General features: G+C 34.9%; 2 protein-coding genes and 1 long non-coding RNA gene across 3 annotated transcripts; 1 reads left to right on the top strand and 2 right to left on the bottom strand.

The window, feature by feature from the left end:
• The first annotated feature begins 1593 nt into the window (after nt 1-1593).
• Nucleotides 1594-3288, top strand: LOC146721432 (uncharacterized). Its single transcript, XM_085486769.1, has one exon. The coding sequence runs from the start codon at nt 1599-1601 to the stop codon at nt 3075-3077; it is 1479 nt and encodes a 492-aa protein (XP_085342895.1). The 5' UTR covers nt 1594-1598; the 3' UTR covers nt 3078-3288.
• Nucleotides 3289-3539: 251 nt separating this feature from the next.
• On the bottom strand, nt 3540-4897 carry LOC146721431 (uncharacterized). The gene is made up of 4 exons (XM_085486768.1): nt 4572-4897; nt 3742-4483; nt 3603-3659; nt 3540-3548 (listed from the first exon to the last, which is right to left on the bottom strand). Exons 1-4 carry the CDS (start codon nt 4763-4765, stop codon nt 3540-3542), a joined length of 1002 nt encoding a protein of 333 aa, XP_085342894.1. The 5' UTR covers nt 4766-4897.
• Nucleotides 4898-17106: 12209 nt separating this feature from the next.
• LOC114928642 (uncharacterized) lies at nt 17107-18150 on the bottom strand. Its single transcript, XR_003819097.2, has 3 exons — nt 18104-18150; nt 17616-17780; nt 17107-17452 (listed from the first exon to the last, which is right to left on the bottom strand). It is a non-coding gene; the product is annotated as an uncharacterized LOC114928642 (long non-coding RNA).
• Nucleotides 18151-19400: the final 1250 nt, after the last annotated feature.

Raw genomic sequence — 19400 nt, 5'->3', positions numbered from 1 at the left:
TGATGGAGCTGAGTAAGGAGGGCTTTATGGTAGGAAGAGTAAAGATAGGGAAGGAAAAATGGAGGGTGATAGGAGTATACGTAGGAGAAGGAATAGAGAAGGCGTGCAGGGAGATGGAGAAGTGGACGGAGGAGAAAGAGGAGGAGGTTTACACGATAATTGGAGGAGATTTTAATGCGAGGACAGGACAAGAGGGGGGTAGAATCAGAGATAAGGAGAATGCGGAAGAGGAGAGGAAAGAGGAAAAGAAAAGAAAGTCGAAAGACAAATTAATCAATGCAGAGGGAAGAAAACTACTGGAATTCATGGGAGAAAGAGGTTGGAGCATAATGAACGGTAACACAAAGGGAGACGAGGAGGGAGAATGGACTTTTACAGGAGGAAGAGGGAACACGGTTATAGATTACGTAATTGGAAATGAGGATAGCGGAGAGAAGGTGAGAAGGTTAAGAATAAGAGACAAGGTGGACTCAGATCATCACCCAATAGAAGTGGAGATAGAAGGATGGCAGAGAAGAGAGAGAAGAAAGTCGAGAGGAGGGAGGAGAGGAGTATGGAATGAGGAGGGCCGGAGGATTTTTGAGGGAAAAGTGGGGGAGATAAGAGAAATAGAAGGAGGAGAGGAAGAGATAGATGGAGAATGGGAAAGAATAGAGGAGAGGATGAAGGAAGTATTAAGAGCAACAGAGGAGGACTGGAGGAAAGGGAAGAAGGAGAAAAGAGGATGGTGGGATGGGGAGTGCAGAGAGGAGAAAAGAAAGGTAAGGAGGGAGCTGAGGAGATGGTGGAGGGAAGGAGGTGAGGGGGAGGAATATAGGAAGAGAAGAGGGGATTACAAGAGATTGTGTGAGAGGAAGAAAAAGGAAGAAAACGAGAAATAGGAAAAGAAGGCAGCAGAGGTGAAAAGAGAATCGGAGGTATGGGAGATAATAAACAGAGAGAGAAGAAGATGGAAAGGAATAAACGAAGAAATTGAGATGAGAAAGTGGAGAGAATATTTTATGAAGTTGTTAGGAGGAACAGAGGAGAGAAAGGTAAGAAAGGAAAGAAGAGAGGAGGGGAACAGGACAGAGGAGGAGGAAAAGGAGGAGGAGGAGGAGGAGGAGGAGGAAATAAGTAGAGAGGAAATGAGAGAGGCAATAAAGAAGCTGAAAGCAGGAAAAGCGGCAGGGATAGATGAGATTCCGAATGAGGTATGGAAGTATGGAGGAGGGAACGTGGAGGATTGGATGCTGGATTTTTGTAATAGAATATGGAGAGGAGAAGGATGGCCGAAGAGATGGATAGAGGGAGTGATTACACCGATAAGGAAAAAAGGGGATGGAAAGGAGGTGGAAGACTACAGGGGAGTAACCATGATGCCATCAATGTATAAGGTTTACACGATGATACTGACAGAAAGATTGAGGAAGGATGTGGAGAAAAAAGGGATAGTGCCAGAAAATCAGATGGGGTTTAGGAGAGGAATGGGAACAATAGACAACATATACGTGATGAATTATCTAATCAATAGACAACTGGAAAAAAAAGAGGGAAGGCTAACGGCATTGTATATAGATCTGAGAGCAGCATTTGACTCGGTAGATAGGGAGAAATTAATGGAGGCAATGGAGGAGAGAGGAGTAAGGAAAGGATTGAGAAGAAGGGTAGAGATGGTGATGAGAGAGACAACATGCAGGATAAAGATAGGGGAAGAAGTTGGAGAGAGTTTTTGGATTGAGAAAGGAGTAAGACAGGGGTGCCCATTGAGTCCAATACTATTCAACATCCTAATAGCGGACTTAGAGGAAAAAATGGGGAAGGTGAAAAGAGGAGGAGTAAGAATAGGAGAAAAAAGGATTTATACATTGGCATACGCGGATGATATGGTGTTGTTGGTAGAGGAGGAAGAGGAACTGAGAAGTATGGTAGAAAGGTTAGAAGAATATCTAGACAACAAGAGATTGGAGCTGAACGCAAAGAAGACGAAGATAATGAGGTTTAGGAGAAAGGGAGGAAGATGGAAGAAGAGGGAGTGGAGATGGAAAGGAGAGAAAATGGAGGAAGTGAAGGAGTTTACGTATCTGGGATATAGACTACAGAGGAATGGAGGACAAGAAGGACAAGTGAAAGATAGGATGAGGAGAGCGGCGGCTATTATGGGGCAAGTATGGGGAATAGGAAAGAGAAAGTTTGGAAAAGATTGGGGGAGAAGATTATGGCTTTTCGACAAATTGGTGTGGACAGTGATGAGCTACGGGGTGGAAATATGGGGGTGGAAGGAGAGAGAGGGAATGGAAAGGATGGAAGAAAGATACCTGAGATGGATATTAGGAGTAGAGAGGGGTACGCCAGGTTATATGGTGAGGGAGGAACTGAGAAGAGAGAAGCTGAGGATAAGAGCCGGAAAAAGGGCATGGAATTTCGAGAAGAGAATGGAGGAAGGAAGAGGAAGCGAGCTAGCGAGGAAATGCTGGGAGGAAATGAGAGAAAGGGCGAAAATAGGAAGAGTGGGATCGGAGTGGGAAAGGGAAAGGGAAGAATATTTCAGGAAAAGAGGTAGGAGGATAGAGGAGGTGGAGGAGAGAAGAGGTATGGAGGAGGGATGGTTTGGGGAGTTAATAAGGAGGGATCTGGAGGAGCAGAGGAGGGAGAGGGAGGAGAGAATAAAGGGATCGGAATTTAACAGATGGTACAAGGAGGTTAGAGGAGAAGGAGTGCCAGAATACTTAAGAAAGGATTGGGGAGAGAGTAGATGGAGGAGGATAGCAAGATTCGGATTAGGAAGTGAGATTTTAGAAAGCAGGTATTGGGAGGAAGCAGAAAAGAGGAAATGTAGGATATGTGGAGAGGAGGTAGAATCGTGGGAGCATGTATGGGAGAGGTGTGAAGTGAGGGGGGAGAGGAAAGAGAGTTGGCAGGAAGTAGTGAGGGAGATACTAGGAGAAAAGGGAGAAGGGGAAGGATGGATGAGAGAGATAGAGAGAGAAAGGGAGATAAGAAAGGGGAGAGGAGAGAGAAGTGTGGAGAGAGTAGGAGGGAAAGAGGATGATGGAGGAGAGAATGACGTGAGGGGGGCAAAGGGGAAGAATGTTTAAGAAAAGAAAGCAAGAGGAAACGGAAGTCCAAGAAGCGTGTGTGTGTGTACATGGGGTTGGGCAGAAGCCAAGGGGAGATGGCCTGGACAACGGGCGACCCAAAGCGGAAGTCCAACCCCTTAGGACAGATAGGTTAAGTTAGCAATAAGATAGGTTAAGAGGTTAATAGCGAAGAGGTCATGGTAGCGTGCGTTTTATATTTTTTGTTTTTTTTTTGTTTTTGTTTGAATTAGCACCTTTGTATATGCGGCTGCTGTATTGTTAAATTGTAAGGGAATTGAAACCCCAAGGGGACCAATAAAATTTACTACTACTACTACTACTACTATTTAGAAGATTGCACAATCCGCATTATTTCTTTTTTAATACCTCCAGCTAATAAGTGTATTATTTCGTTTTGGAAATGATTTCCTAAGTAATGTGGCATATGAGTTTTAAGTTCTTTTGACTTTTTAACATTATTTAAGTGATCTAACATAACAGAATCGAATTTAGCAATCATCTCAACAGCCTTTAAAAAATTACCATTATTTCGTTCGTATACTTGCGAATTTGTTCCTCTAAAAGCCAGACATTGACCAGCTAAAAATTGTACAATTGCAATCATTCTTTTAATTATAGCTCTCCAGCGCTCCTTTTCAATGTCAAATAAATTTTTTTCTACCTTATCAATTGTGCATTTTTTATCTAGTCGTAATTTTAATTCACACCACTTCTTTACACATTGAATATGTTGAATACTAGTTTCATGTTTATTGAAATATTCAGAACAATGCCGCCAATCAGAATATCCATCATTAATTATTTTTATGTTTTCTCTGCTAAATAACTTACAAGGAAAACAGAAAACACGGTTTAATTTTATAGAATAAACAAGCCAATTTCTTTTAACTTTTTCTCCGTTTTCCATAATTTTGTTAAAATATAAAATATTAAACTTTCTACCAGTTTTTTCATCTACAGGAAATTTATAATTATTATCTATATGAACAGGCCCTATTTCTACTAATGTTTCGATACATTTGTTTGGTATGATATTAGGCCAAGTACCTGGGTCATTTAAATCTAACATAGATATGGAATCATCTTCATTTCCAAGAACTTCGTATTTTACTTGATCTTGAATTTCATCCTTTTCTGAAGATGCTTCTACGTCAGTATCCATTTTTCCATCGACATCCGTATCTGGTACTGTGTTTTCAGTTTGAGGAACAGGAAAATCAACATCAGCTGTTATTGGAACATTTTCGGGATTTTCAAATAATAAAACTGATGAAGAATTTTCTTGATCAGATTCAAGAAATTTTTCTAGAGCTCCTTTTAATTGCTGCTGTTCGTTTGCTTTTTTTGCTCGCTTCTTTTTGTAAAACGCTCCAGATTGTCTCTTGGTTTTTCTATCTGCCATTCTAATAATAACAAAATTATAAATGTTTATAAAAATTATAAATATTGCGTTGATTTGGAAAACAAAATTTTTAATTTATCATTACTTACTTTTGCTTTATGTTGTATCGATATTCACTATTCACTACTTTTTGCTTCCACTGTATAAATATAATATCTCGCCCGATAGAAATGTCAAATTGCAGACGCAAACAGCAGAAGCTCGCGCTTTTATGTATGTCGTGGAGCAGATTAGCACATACGCCAAGCGTGCTGTTCTGCTGTTTGCTGTTACAATTTGGCATCTCCGCTGTCGGGGAATTCTCGGCATCACTGCATTAAACAAAACATAATCGCTTGCCCAGTAATCAGTAATATAGACTCTGCTGGAGACTTTATATATATTATTGATTAGAGAGAGAGAGAGGCAAATTGATGAGAGAGAATGCTTTTATTATAATTAATGTATATATTTTTATTGGAATTTATACTATATTCTATTGATTATTTTTACACATTATTATTGTTTTACAAATTGTGATTTTGTTTTCAATTTTTGTAAAACATTAAGACTCCGAGGGCGGCCTTTCGGCCGCCCCTCTAAATCGGCCGCCCACGTGCGGGGCACGCGTTTGCCCTCCGCTAGAATCGGCCCTGCCTTCCTCACGCGACGGTAAAATCGGTTTTCGCTTATCATCTGATATTTACTGATTATGGCCGCGTTGAGCGGCAGATTCTAATTGAAGAAATACACTTTCTTTACATATATATATATACAGGGTGTATCATAAGTCACACCGCATTTCTGGGGAATGAATTATATATTATATATATATTATTAAAAAGATTATTTAATAATTAAGTGAATATACAATATATATTGTGCCTCACAAATATATAAGCACTGCTATAATTGCGCAATATAAAGCCAGAAATATTGATATCAAAAATAGTGTAGACACTATACGGATACCAACAACTGCGGTTATTATGTGTACATTTCAATCTACATTATCATTTGTCAATTTATCAATCTTGTCAAACATATCTGAGCAGAAGATCACTTCGAATCTATCTCCCTCCATGACGGCGAGACAATATAATGTTAAATTAGCAAATATTTCATAATAAGATAAATAGTAATTCATCAGAAGTCTGATCTCTGGCAAACGCTAATCATGCATTTGGCACGGACGCCGATTTATAAAATGTAAAATACAAAAAATATTTAGTTATATAAAATATGTAAAATGTTTCGGCCGTTATACGTTCAGAACGGAATTGGCAAGGCGAGAGCGCTGAAAAATGTCGCCTGAGGCAAAAGCCATTCGAAATGCCAAGCGGCACTCTTCCCTAACTTCTGACGAACCGCCCACTATTCCGAAATTCAATCGACGCATCGATATCACGCAACAGCCGTTTATATATACTCAATATTATATATATAATATTATATATACTCGATTGTATAGTCGAGTATAAACTGTGGCTCCAAAAAATATGTGTATATACATACATGTATGTGTGTATATAATATATATTTGGGAGTAGGGAGAATCGTATGATTATACGACATATATACGTACATACATGCATACATACATACCTTCATACCTACATACCTACATATCTACATGCATACATGCATACATGCATACATGCAACATGCATACATACATACGCGCGTGTGTGTGTGTGTATCCTGTTAAATGAAACAATTAACGTAGCATCATGACACAACGATTTTCTGTCTTATTTTTAACAATTTAACATTGTAACTACATTTTACGGTAGACTTGATAAGGACCAAATAACTTGTGGTCAAAACGTTGTGACTCAGTATAATTAAATAAATAAATTGCCAGTTTGGTCGATTGAATCTCAGTCTGTTATTTTATCTACTGGCGACTTATTCTTACTATTTTATTTACTGGCGAGATTTATGAATTTCAAATAATAATTATTATTAATATTATATTTATTATATATATTATGTTTGTATTTATATATAAACATAATATAATTTTATATGATTTAATTATTAATATAATAAATGCAAGTAGCTCAGTCACAGTTCTTAAAGGAAAAAAAAATATACGACGAATCGATATTGGAGCAAACGAGATATGAGTAGAGGGCGCGGAAAGCCTATAATTGTATCATTTATTCTCTTTTTATTCAAACGAAATTCAAAAAGGTGGCAATCTTATTTGTAAATGTTCTTTTGTCCGACAAATAAAAAAAAGAAAGAAATCGGTTGCTTTTGACGAACATTGTAAGAATTATTCTATTTACATTTCACGTGGAATATCGGTTAGGACTGCTTTTGTCTCTGTTTAGAGATCGAGCGATGCTTTTAGCACTAAAAGAGACAAAAGCAACCCTAAGCCAGCCAGACACACACACACACACACACACACTCGTGCGCGCACACACGCACACGCACACACACACAATTCCTTTATTAATTTTTCCTCGCGTTATATAAAGGAAAGTCCGGTTATACCGGATACTTCTTTAGATTTGTGTCTTTTTACAGAAAATTAGAAGACAAAAATCTACTACTAGTAGTGTTTAGTAAACCTTAAACTATGAAAAAATAAGGCTAATTGCGCTAAAAAAAATTTCGCATTATGTTATGTTTATAGTGAATGCATAATATATGTATATATATATATATATGCAGTCAGCTAAAGTTTTTATTATTGCAATATGATATTATAGTCAACAGTTTATATATTATATAGCAGGGGAGACCGGGGACAAAAGTAACAACGTTATAAAAGTAACAAGCCTTCGGCCAGCCTACACAACGTGTTAAATAATTTGTATTAGGACAGTAAATGAGTATATTCCAGTCCTCTTTTCTCTCAACTAGTCGTTGTAGAATGATCGCGCTGATTGCACATACAAGATCGGAATTTATGTATATACACTACTCACGAAAATATTTCTTATTTTAGTTTTCTTACCCTGTGTCTAATTAAAGTGTATATGGTATATCGATGTAATTATTTGCTGATGCATTCTTCTAAAATGTATTTATAAATTTCTGTAATTAATTTCGATAAATCTTGCGTCGTTTTTAGATTGTAATGCTTTTATTTCAAAAAATGTGTCCGGGGACAAAAGTAACATAGTATTTGCACCACAGGATATTCTTAAATAAAATTGTGATTTGGAGCAGATATCGATATTTTGATCTTTTTTGTATAAACAGGTAAACTTATTTATAGAGTTTGTTGTGCCTCGCGTGAGACACAGAAGGGATGTTGCCGGATTAGGAAGTGGACTTCTGAATTGTCGGGGTTTCTCCGTAGATTTTAGTCTTGTTTAATGTAGTATTACTTCTTTATTCAATATATATATATATATATATATATATATAAGTATATTGGTATATATATAATCTTAACAAGACTCGGCGTATGGTTATTTAAAAAACCTCTGGTAACTTCGTTTCTCTTTTTCGTTCGTTTGACGCGATTCTAGATTTATTCTGACTTTAGCTAAATAACGACTCGTCTGATTACGAGTCGGGAGTTATCCTCGATGTGTCTCGGTAGGTTGGTCTAATTCAACTCGCTCTCTGTTCACTCCCGAGTTCTTACGTGAACTCGGTTTTTCGTTATTTCATTTGGAAGGGGTGCCTGGCGACAGGCACCCGATTGGTGCATAGCTTTTGCATACGCGGCTAGATTTTGAGCTAAGAGCTGTTCGAAAGATGAAGCTCTTAGCTTGCGTCTTCGCGGTTTCCGGCCCGCTGCTGCATCAGCGGTCTCCACGCGGATTTTATATCCGTTAACTTGTAATTATAGCCTTTCGGGCTATAACAAGTTAAAAAGTTATAAAACTGCTGTAATTTTAAATATAATTATTTTATTGCTTAATAAAGAACATTTATGTTTTTCAAAGAAGATAATAATAATTAATTGTTTTTTTTCTTGACTTTCATAATAAAAATTATTTAATGTTAAATAAATAATCGTATTTTTATTTTATATTCTAAAATAAAAACTAATGCTTTTAATTTTATACTGTGTTACTTTCGTCCTAGGCTCCCAGGATGAAAGTAACAAAAAATGCACTTGCGAAAAGTTAAAGTAGCTTTTTGAATACTTATCATTCAAAGATAAAAGATTATGATAATATAGGATATGTAAAAATGTCTCCCTTTTTTATTGTTTTCTTGAATTTGTATTCTTTTTATATTTGAATGGATGATTAGAATAAAAATTAATATACCTATTAAAACAAATATGTTTTCTATGTCAATTAGTAAACTTCCCATTTGATCGAATAATCGTTGTGTTTAAAAAATTAATGCGTCCATTGGATTCGACCTCATGAGTAACCTTTTTCAATCTCGTTGATCATGCAATTTTATTATCTGATAAATAGTTCCACCGCAACAATATTAACATTGTAAAACAAATATTATTTAACAATTTCTTCCCAAAAACATCATTGATCGTTGGGTACATGAAAGGCTTAATTTTTTAAAACATTGTTCCATCAATAGTTTAAGCGCAGATCGTAATAAACTGTGGCGATCTCATCAACACATGCAAATTCAAAAAATTATTGATTTAAGACATTCATACGAATACAGACATACACGCGAAAGGGACCGAGACACAGACATATACAGAACAAAACATAACAGACGAGACAGAATGAGACAAAAGACGAGAAGCACGGAGACAAATATCGAAACATTAAACGTAAAAACATAAAGGATATAAAACGAATATAAAAATCTCGAAGCCTTTCAAAGGTCAAAAATTTGAGGCAAAATAAAGGAAGAACGGTTTGCGTTCAAGCATTCGACTCTCGACTATAGTCGCGTACAGACGTGCGAGCGAAATTATACTGTTGTAAAATAATTTGAGAAAGTGAAATTATATCGCATTAATAAGAGACAATTAAAACTTGCCAATTATTTTCTGCCTTATTATTCGTCCAAATAAGCTCGCGACAGATACCATAATATCGAGCGATTAACGCTAAAAAACTAACAAATCTTCTTTCATCTCTTTATCATATTTAAGTGACATCGATCAAGTTTAAAAAAACTTCGGACTTAATGTTGTACATAACATACCTAACAAACTAAATTGTCTAATTAAACTGGCAAGGATAGATTGTCTATCGAAAATAAGACAGAAGTAGTTTATAAAGTTAATTGTAAAAACTGCGACGTCTCATTGGGCAAAAAAAAAGACATCAGAATACACGCGTTAAGGAACATTTTAGCAACATTAAAATGCATTCCAGCAATTTATCAGTAATTAGCAAACAAAATTGAATTTGTACATGACTTTTACTGGTCCACGCCGATTATTTTATATAGCGAAAAACATATTAGAAAAAGAGAGATTGCTCTTTATTAAGAAAAATAATAACACAATTAATTTAAATGTTTTTTATTAAGAAAAATAATAACACAATTAATTTAAATGTGTTTTATTAAGGAAAATAATAACACAAATAATTTACAAAAGAACACTGACAATTTAAATAACATCTAAAAAATTTTCTAGCCAATTTAATACCTTACAATGCGTCTGGCATTATCATTTCCATAAAACTCCGTAAAATGCAATATAGCAAAAGGACAGACAAGTATAAAAAATAATTTTGATACAGCGTTTATGACGTTTGGGGGTAAAGTATTGCTACACATACCTCTAACTAACTGCCAGACTCGTCGATCTCTTCTCTATATGTCAAAACGAGTCACCCATTATCAGAAGAACTTACAAAAATACCGTAGGTAAAAATGTTACTAGCTCTCCGTCTATAAGGACCCAGCAACTATTGGGAGCTACGTATAAGAGTTGGAGATTGTTTACGGGACTCTTTATGGGAGAGTGCGAATAAAAATACGTGCAAAAATATTACATTATGATTTACATTTTAAAAACTCTTTATTCATTTCTTAATATATTTTTTTTAATTATGGAGTAAAACTTAAAGCTACCAGCTCGCAATCGATGAACTTCATCCCCCTTTCACATTTCCAGAGATAATATCAGTTCTTTTCCTCGATGATCTCTTATGGCGATCTTCACGTAACGATAAATATCGTCGATCGCTAAGAATAAATAAGCCTAGAAGAGAAGTGAGCTCCAGTGGTCGCATTTTCTACCGATACACCTTAAAGGTGGTTGGCACGTTGCCATTGCAGCAATATATTTCCACGGTTGACACGTGGTCGTTCATCTCCACCTTTTCCTCGCATCCTCTCCCTCTCCTTTTTTCCCTATTGTTCCGGGTCTCGGAACGGAATTGTCAAGGGGGGCTATTTAATATTTTGATCGAAGATAAGCATGCTCATGAGCCAGCAGAGAAAACAGCGAAGAGGGGACAAAGTGAGGCTTACACGTGCAGCCGATCGTCCCTATGATTAATTTCGGCTCGGATCAGTTGGCACGAACCGGGATTGCGATTGACAAAGGAGACCCGGGGGGCGAACACGAACATCTGAAAAGAGACAAAAAGGAGGGAAAAAATGGCAACAGTTGATAGCGAGATGAGAATCAGCGCAAACTATGCAGCTTAGGGTTGTCAAGAAAGAGAGGGGGAAGGGAGAGGGAGAGGAGGGGAGAGAGAGCTCTTGCACCAATAATTAATACCTTTAAAAGGTAAAAAAGGCGCCTAGTATGGGCTCACTAGTAGTAAAAATTTACCTATTGCAAACCCATGTAGAATCCTATGAAAAATTAACCATTACAAACCCATGTAGAATCGTCTTACAAAAGTAATAATATAAAATAATGCGTCAAGTGAAAGTAGAAACTTGTACCAGTGGTAAATTAAAGTTGCAAACCTATATAGAGTCGTATAATGAACCAGTAAAAAATAAAAAATTTTAGTTAAAAAAACTTGGCGCACTGCTAAATAATATCCTAATAATATTAAAAAATTAAATTATTACTATTTAAATATTAAATATTAATATTACTAATTAAAACTTATTGCAGTTAAAATATATTTTGTAGTTAAATTAATTAGTTACTTTAAGGTGCATTGTAATTTTGTAACTTAGCAGCGCGCCAAGTTTTTTAACTAAAAATACAAATTTTTTTATTTTTGATTGATTCATTATAATATTTAGCAAAATATCTAGTTTTCTGTAATCATACCTTAATTCTTTTACACACAGAAAAATGAGAACAATCAATTGATGTAAAGAAAACACATAATTGCTTTTAAAAAGATATGTTGCAAATTACATACATCCTTTTTAAAGCAACTGTGTTTTCTTTACATTGATTAATTAGTCTCATTATTTCGTGCATAAAAATATTAAGGTATGATTACCAAAAACTAAATATTTTGCAAGATATTTTACATTTTATGTCAAAAAATTGTTAACTTCAAAACCTTATAACTCTCAAAAATACTTAAAAAAAAATACTAATTATATATATAATACAGGATATTACATAGAGTATAAAGTGTTACAAATTGTTTTCTTCGCCAGCACTAAAGATATATTAACTTGACACTTTTTATTAATTAAATGGAACAAGATGTCAAAATTGCGTCTTCTAAAAGACAGAACAAAATGGCATAAGATGCTGTCTCCGTCACTCCGCCAGTCTGGCAGAAGAAAATGTTGAGGAAAGCCTTCAAGTTCCCAACAAGTTGCAACAGATAAAGCGCCAATAACGGAAAAGAAGAAGAAGAAGAAGAAGTTGCGACAGATCAGAACTTCTACACGTCATCCAACTCGGTGGTGAAGTACTTCTTAATTAATATATTTTTTTTCTTTTCATGGCTGAATTAATTTTAAACTTTGATTCTTTTTTTATGCTTTTATTTATATTCATTTTTCTTTCAAAATTTCTTCGCTATTTAATAAATTATTTTTTTTATACGTGTTCAACAAAACCTTTATTATTTCCCAAATTTATATTCTTATTTATTTTAAAAAAATTTTGTCTGCTTTTTGTAAAGAATGAGGTTCTATGTCAGCTTCTGTGATGCATCTTGATGATTTATATTGTTATTCTTAGTATTTTTTAATATGTGAAACGTTTTGTCTAGGTTCGATATCTTTTCTAAAATATGTACAATATTTAGATATGTAAAAATATGGGTTTAAGTTATTTGATTAAACAAGAAAAGAGAGAGAGAGGAGAGAGAGAGAAGAGAGAGAGAGAGAGAGAGAGAGAGAGAGAGAGAGAGAGCACTCATTCTTATTTGTCACTCGTATTTATTCTGACTCCTAACTTATTAAAATATTCACGAAAAAGGTGGCTTACACTTTTTTCGTTTTCGCATAATTCAACACTCTGCCTCTGCCGGATCTTTCAAAGAGAATTACTTTTTCTGTACATATTACATGAGCCAATCAGTGGACATCACACTTAACAACTATATAAATAAAGAAAAATACGCGATTAACCGTCACACGCGACAACAAAAGCATGATAATAAATACAATTCCTCGTCTCGTTTTAATAAATGCAATATAAATATAAATATGAATAAATATTAAAATACAATAATAAAAAATCTAACTCTGACAGGAACGCAAATACGATAATACAAAGTCATTACAAATAAAATTCCTACAGATATTACCATAGATTATATAATTAATATTATATTTATTTATCATAATTTAATGTGTCACAATTTTTCAATTTTGCGATATATGGAAAAGAAAAAAATATATTTTAATATATTATTACGTCCACGGGACTGACTTTGCAATAACTCGAGACGCACCGGGACACGAAATCACTCACACACACTCGCGCCGGGAAGTTATTAAACAAATGTTAAAAGAAACACAAAAAGAATTTTAATAAGTAAGTTAAAATGTGCATAACATTATAATAATTATATCGAAATCGTCGGCTGTACGCCCGCTCACGATGACAACGAATTTCGGACTCCAAATGACAACTGTTAAACAACAACATCATCACAATCTCTTGATAACCAGATCTTCAATTCCTAAGAAGACTCAATGAGCGATCGCAATTAAACCAGGGACGTAACAATATTTATAATTTCTTAAATATATTTCATAGATATAATCATAGAAATAATTATACAATATTTTTTTCTAATTTCCTGAAAACTTTTAATAAAATTAAAGTGTCATAACATGACCATCTTCCATGAAGTTCTTTTTTCGTTATTCAATGGGAATATTTCAGAAGATAATTGAAGATAAATCATAATTTTCTAATAGAAAACTATCATAATCTAAATATTTGATTCACTCAATATCTCCTTTTGCTTAGGTTATCAATAAATAATATGTATATGTTATAAATATATGTTATAAATATATGTTATCAATAAATAACATGTGTTACGTCCAGACCCAATTAAAGGAAGAGTCGAAGGAAGGACGAAACAATACTTATTCATCAAACAACGCTTGACGGTGCGTTTGTTCAAGCCGAGCAAACGTACGAAGGCCCGAATAGGTCAGTGACCGGGAGTGTCACTTTACGCTATTTAAAGGCTGTTCTCTCGGTGGTCCCTTTTTGGCAAGAGAATTAAATCTTTTTTGTTCAGGATGGGACTTAGTGCGATTATTGGGAGGAGAAGAATGAGAGAGCAGAGGGGTTAATTAATTAAAAGTAGAAGGTTCATGAGATAATAAATTTATTTATTCGTTAAATAAAAAAAGTGTTCTTAAATTATATACGCTAATTCTAGTGGATGCATGTGTGGATGTGTGTTGTGTGTGTGTGTGTGTGTGTGATTCGCGGGTGATACATGAGTACGGAGGCCTTCAATCGGGACTAGTGGAAGAGAGAGTTAGTGTTAAAAATATATTAGGGTTCCGATTGGATATTACAAAGATAGATACACTAAATAGCTACTTATTTATGTGTATGTGTGTGTGTGTTTGTGTGCGTTGAAGTTATTAGATGTTGGTGATTCTGGTGGAGGGGGGAGGAAGGAAAGCTTGAAGGATTTCCACAGGGAATTCTACCGGGTGTTCGTAGCCAGGAAGGAACATAGGGATAAGGGTGCCCGGGGAACTTCCCTTTACAATTCTTATGAATTGTTCTTCATCGAAATTGGAGTCACTGCACCAATAGGCACCTGTGGGGAGAGGAAGGCTTAGGAGAGGGAAAGTGGAGTACATCCAATGTGCGAATTGCGCATCATCGTCATCCTTCGGAAAAGAATTTCTCTCACAAGCCCTGATAAAATCAAAGGCGTACGAGTGGTATGGGGGGATGAAATGGAAATCTATGTGTTCATAATTCCTAGGATAAAATGGAATGGGTGAGGGAGGAGGACCTGGACAAGATTCCGAAGAGGAAAGGGGTTCCTGCTCTTCGTTCGCAAGATCAATCGTCTCGATCCCGAGAGAATCTATGATTCTTTCAGAGTCCTCGTGACGGGGGAATTGCACAGATCTATGAGGGGTGGAGACGGGGATCTGGGAGAATCCCTGTGTTCAAGAAAGGGGGGTGAAAGAGACTTCTAGAGAAGCGGGAGAGGGACCTGACGACTCCTCCGATGGGGAAATGGGAGAATAGTGTCGGATTCCAGGGTAGATGTCCTTAACAATATTATCAACTATTTCTAAATTAATTGTATTTTCGTGGTCTCTGGTCCACGACCCTAATCTAGCCCTAACTTCCCGGTGAATTTGGATAAGGTCAACCCCGGGGAAGTCCGACGTAGCTCAAGCCACTGCTCGTCTAATCTGCCGATTCCGACGATTCCGCGCGTGACGTATCGCGGTCCGCGATCGCCAAGGTTTATTACCGTCCACTACGGATGTAAATGGTTAAAATAGTCAAGACAGGAATAACCGCGAATAATAATAATAATAATAATAGTAATAATAATTCTTGGATTATCGGGACTAAAGAAAAACTAGAATATATATATATATATATATATATATATATATATATATATAAGCGAGAGATTCACGATTTTTCCCCTCCTGAAAATCGATGAGGATTTCTCGCATCAGCGAGAGGTTCGCGATTTTCTCTTCTCTGAAAACCTGTAAGGATTTCTCGCATCAGCAAGAGATTTCACGATTTCCTCTTCCCTGAAAATCGATGAGGATTTCTCGTGTCAGCGAGAGATTCGCGATTCCCTCCTATGAAAACTAATAGACTTCCTGGCATAATTTCCCCCTATCCTCCCTTTTCCCTCTCCAAGATATACATATATATATATATATATATATATACTGTGTTGAGGGGGTAGAGATGCGAACACATAGCCTCTCCTACTCAAAGGTCAACCTCACCTGCTCGTGGCACACCCTGCTATCACTGATGAGGCTCTGACGACCGAACATGAGCGGAATAACCCTATACCGAAGATATAGGAAATGCTATCTTCTCGGAGGCATCGAAAGTAACGGGAACCTACGATGACCACAAGAAAATTTTCTTCCCCAGGACAGTCGCGCTGTCTTTCATATCTAACCATGTCAAGGAAACCAAAAGAAATGGCCCTCAGTCCCGGGCAGGTGTTAAATCACCAGAGGGTGCGAGAAATCTCCCGGCTTGACATGGTCGGAACGAAATATAGAATTGCAACTTGGAACGTGCGCTCCTTATTCATTGCGGGGAAACTTGCAAATGCAATGAAGGAGATGAATAGAATGAAGATTGATATACTGGGAATAACCAAAACAAGATGGACCAATAGCGGAACATGCCACCACAAAGGTTCAACCTTTTACTATTCCGGAAGATCAGATGGTTAACATAAGAACGGGGTAAGCATACTAGTCAGAAATACAGTAAAGAAATTTGTCAAGAACGTAGTTGCTTACTCAGACAGAATAATGATGATCCAACTCGAAGGCAAGCCAGTAAATATAAACATTATACAAATTTACGCACCAACAGCGGATAAAGCGAAAGAGGATATCGATAACTTTTACGAACAACTGAGAGAAATATTAAAAACTGTGAAAACACACGAAATTAACATGATTATCGATGACTTCAACGCCAAAGTAGGTAGAGAGATAACTGAGGAAGTAACAGGTGGATTTGGCTTGGAAACCAGAAATGAGACAGGAGAATTGCTCGTCCAATTCTGCAAAGAAGAGGACCTTGTCATAAAAAATATCTATTATGACCTCCCCCAAGACGGTTATATACCTGGAAGTCCCCCCAGGATAAGGACACGCACATCGTAAGAAATCAAATAGACTACCTAATAATAAATAAGCGTTTCCAAAACAACATCAAAATAGTAGCAGCCTATCCAGGAGCCGACATAGGATCAGATCATAACCCGGTGATCGCCGATTTTAGATTTAGAGGAAAGCTAATCACACAAAAAACGAAAGGTGCACGGCTAAACATTCGGGCATTGAAAGAAAACGGATACAAGGAACAAGTAAATTCTTATATGAAAAAGGGCGTAAAACAAGAATATACATATGATGATGAAAACTTGGAGCGAGAAAAAAGACAGCATGTACCATCTGTACGATTCAACGATGACGATTCAGAAGAAGAGTCTCAGGAACAGGATACAATTTCTAATAAGAGACGTATGTAGAAATAAAGTGTATGCAATTTCTAATAAGAGACGTATGTAGAAATAAAGTGTATCTATTTCTGAGAAAAACATTATATGTATATTCTTTATATTGAGAGCCGATAAAAATATTTATTTCTGAGTTAAAACAAGAATCATCAGATTTTTATTAATTTATATTGGTTTAATAGGGACGGCATAATGAATTACTCGATAATCATGTATGTAAACGGATAGAGACAAAAAAGTTTGATATAACTGTTGTATGTTTCTGTAAACGGGTGACCTGCATTGCCTGATGACCGTCATTCCCCCATTCTCTCCTATACCTTGCTCTAAATGTATTTCATTTTCATCATTATTTATATCTACTGTTTCGACATCAGAATCTTCATTGTTTAAGCCAAAATCTTCAGGTGGAGCAGGAATAGTATATGATTTTGAGTGAAAATTGTTACGTGGAACACAATGTGATTGTTTCTCTATAAAAAAAACCGATAAGATTAAAAATCAACAAAGTTAAAAACCGACAAGGATCTATTTAAAAATCGAATCATAAAAGTGTCTGCGACACTCTTGTATATAATTAATAAATGTAATATAATATAATATAAAATATTATATACACACTTTATTTCTACATACATCTCTTATTAGAATTTGTGTCCTGTTCCTGAGACTCTTCTTCTGAATCGTCATCGTTGAATCGTACAGATGGCACATGCTGTCTTTTTTCTCGCTCCAAGTTTTCATCATCCGTTGTACTGTATGTACTGTCTGCTGCATTTTTTCTTGCAGTGTCTAAGCTTGCTATTATGGAAAAAGGTTAATATTTATATTAATTGTACAAATCATTATCATAAAATATTTTTCCTAAAACATAATTTTTTAAAACGTTATTGTCAAAAATATTTTCTTACACATACACACACAATATTTTTAATAAAATATACACAAATATAAATACTAATGTAAAATCAAACGTAAACAAAAACAATTATATATAACTCTAAAAAGTGTATTTTGTGTAAAACAAATATTTGTTACATTTTGAAAAAAAATACATTTTATATTTCTTTTATGTTATGGATTATATATAGATATAGATGAAATAAAAATATATAAATAGTTACCACAATATTTTATTATTTCGACGTTGTAGAGGCACCACAATTCGGAGTTGAATAATTCGTCATTAATAAAGGAGTATTTGAATTACGAGGTGGCCACCAACATTGGGTTTTTTCCTTCTTTCTCTGCTGCCTTCAGCCGTCATATCGTTGGAATTTTGGAATAAGTAAAATCCGAAAGGAATTTCACTACCGCGTACTTTGTTTTTTCTTTTGTAGCAAGTGCCATTCTACGGTATAAAATTATTCTATATAAAATATTTTTTCAATAAATATGTAAATCAATATTTTTAATTAACAAAAGCAAAAAACCTGTCAATAACTGAAGTAAAGAGCAAAGGAATCAACAAAGTAGTCTTCGTACATCTTCGCAAATAATCTAGGATCAGTATTCGATTACATTTCTCTTTTTCTGTATTTAATTTTTATCGTCATGCCAATTTTGCTATATATATGTTTATTCTAATAAATTTTATAATTTAATTTATAAGTTTTAATTCACGATTGTGTTTACGAACAGTATGTATATTCAAATGTATATATAATATTAATTGTATATAAGTATTCTTTAATATTATTACTCATATTCCTTAATTTTCTTGCTTAATTTTCGCAATAATATCGCGTTTGGCTCAATGGCCGAGAAGAAGGAGGTGTATATCGTGGTATATAAGTATATTTTTTATATTATATATATTTATCTGTTTCACTTTTTTACATTTTTATAGTATTTATGTTATAAAGATTAAATTAAGTTTCAATGCAAATTATTCAATAATTTTTGATATATGTAAGTTCAACTATTAAAAATGAATGAAATCTATATGCTCATATTATTTATCTAATTATTGGCATGTAACAACGGTATGACGACGTAGGAATCAACTTCATCTAATTGTTTTAATTTTAAACATTTGCGTTTTATTCGCGTTGCAGGAACTTGTATAATATCTGAAGTACTACTGTTTGTTATAAAAAATATGCCTAATTTTTTCGAATTACATGGAGTGGTAAAAAGAGACTGTGGCTGTAAAATACGTTGTAAACGAATAGATAATACATGGTTGTCTTCTAATATATCTAATACAAAAACGACAGAATTATCAAGTAACGCACAATTATCGAATTTTTTTATTGAAATTTTAAAAGTTATAAACTGTATATAAGAAATTTTACTTTTTTTATAAATAGCAATTGGATATTGCATTATGTTACATTGTTTAATGGGAAGCTGTAATTCTTCAAATACACGATTGGACAATTCTTGCAAAGGTTTTCCACATTTATGTAGTTTTCTTTT

The sequence above is a fragment of the Nylanderia fulva genome, unplaced genomic scaffold (assembly GCF_048542155.1).
Source record: "Nylanderia fulva isolate GAGA-0341 unplaced genomic scaffold, ASM4854215v1 Scaffold478, whole genome shotgun sequence".
NCBI classification, from domain to species: Eukaryota; Metazoa; Arthropoda; class Insecta; order Hymenoptera; family Formicidae; genus Nylanderia; species Nylanderia fulva.
Note: the sequence above shows the minus strand (reverse complement) of the source record. Positions and strands in the feature narration are given on the sequence as shown.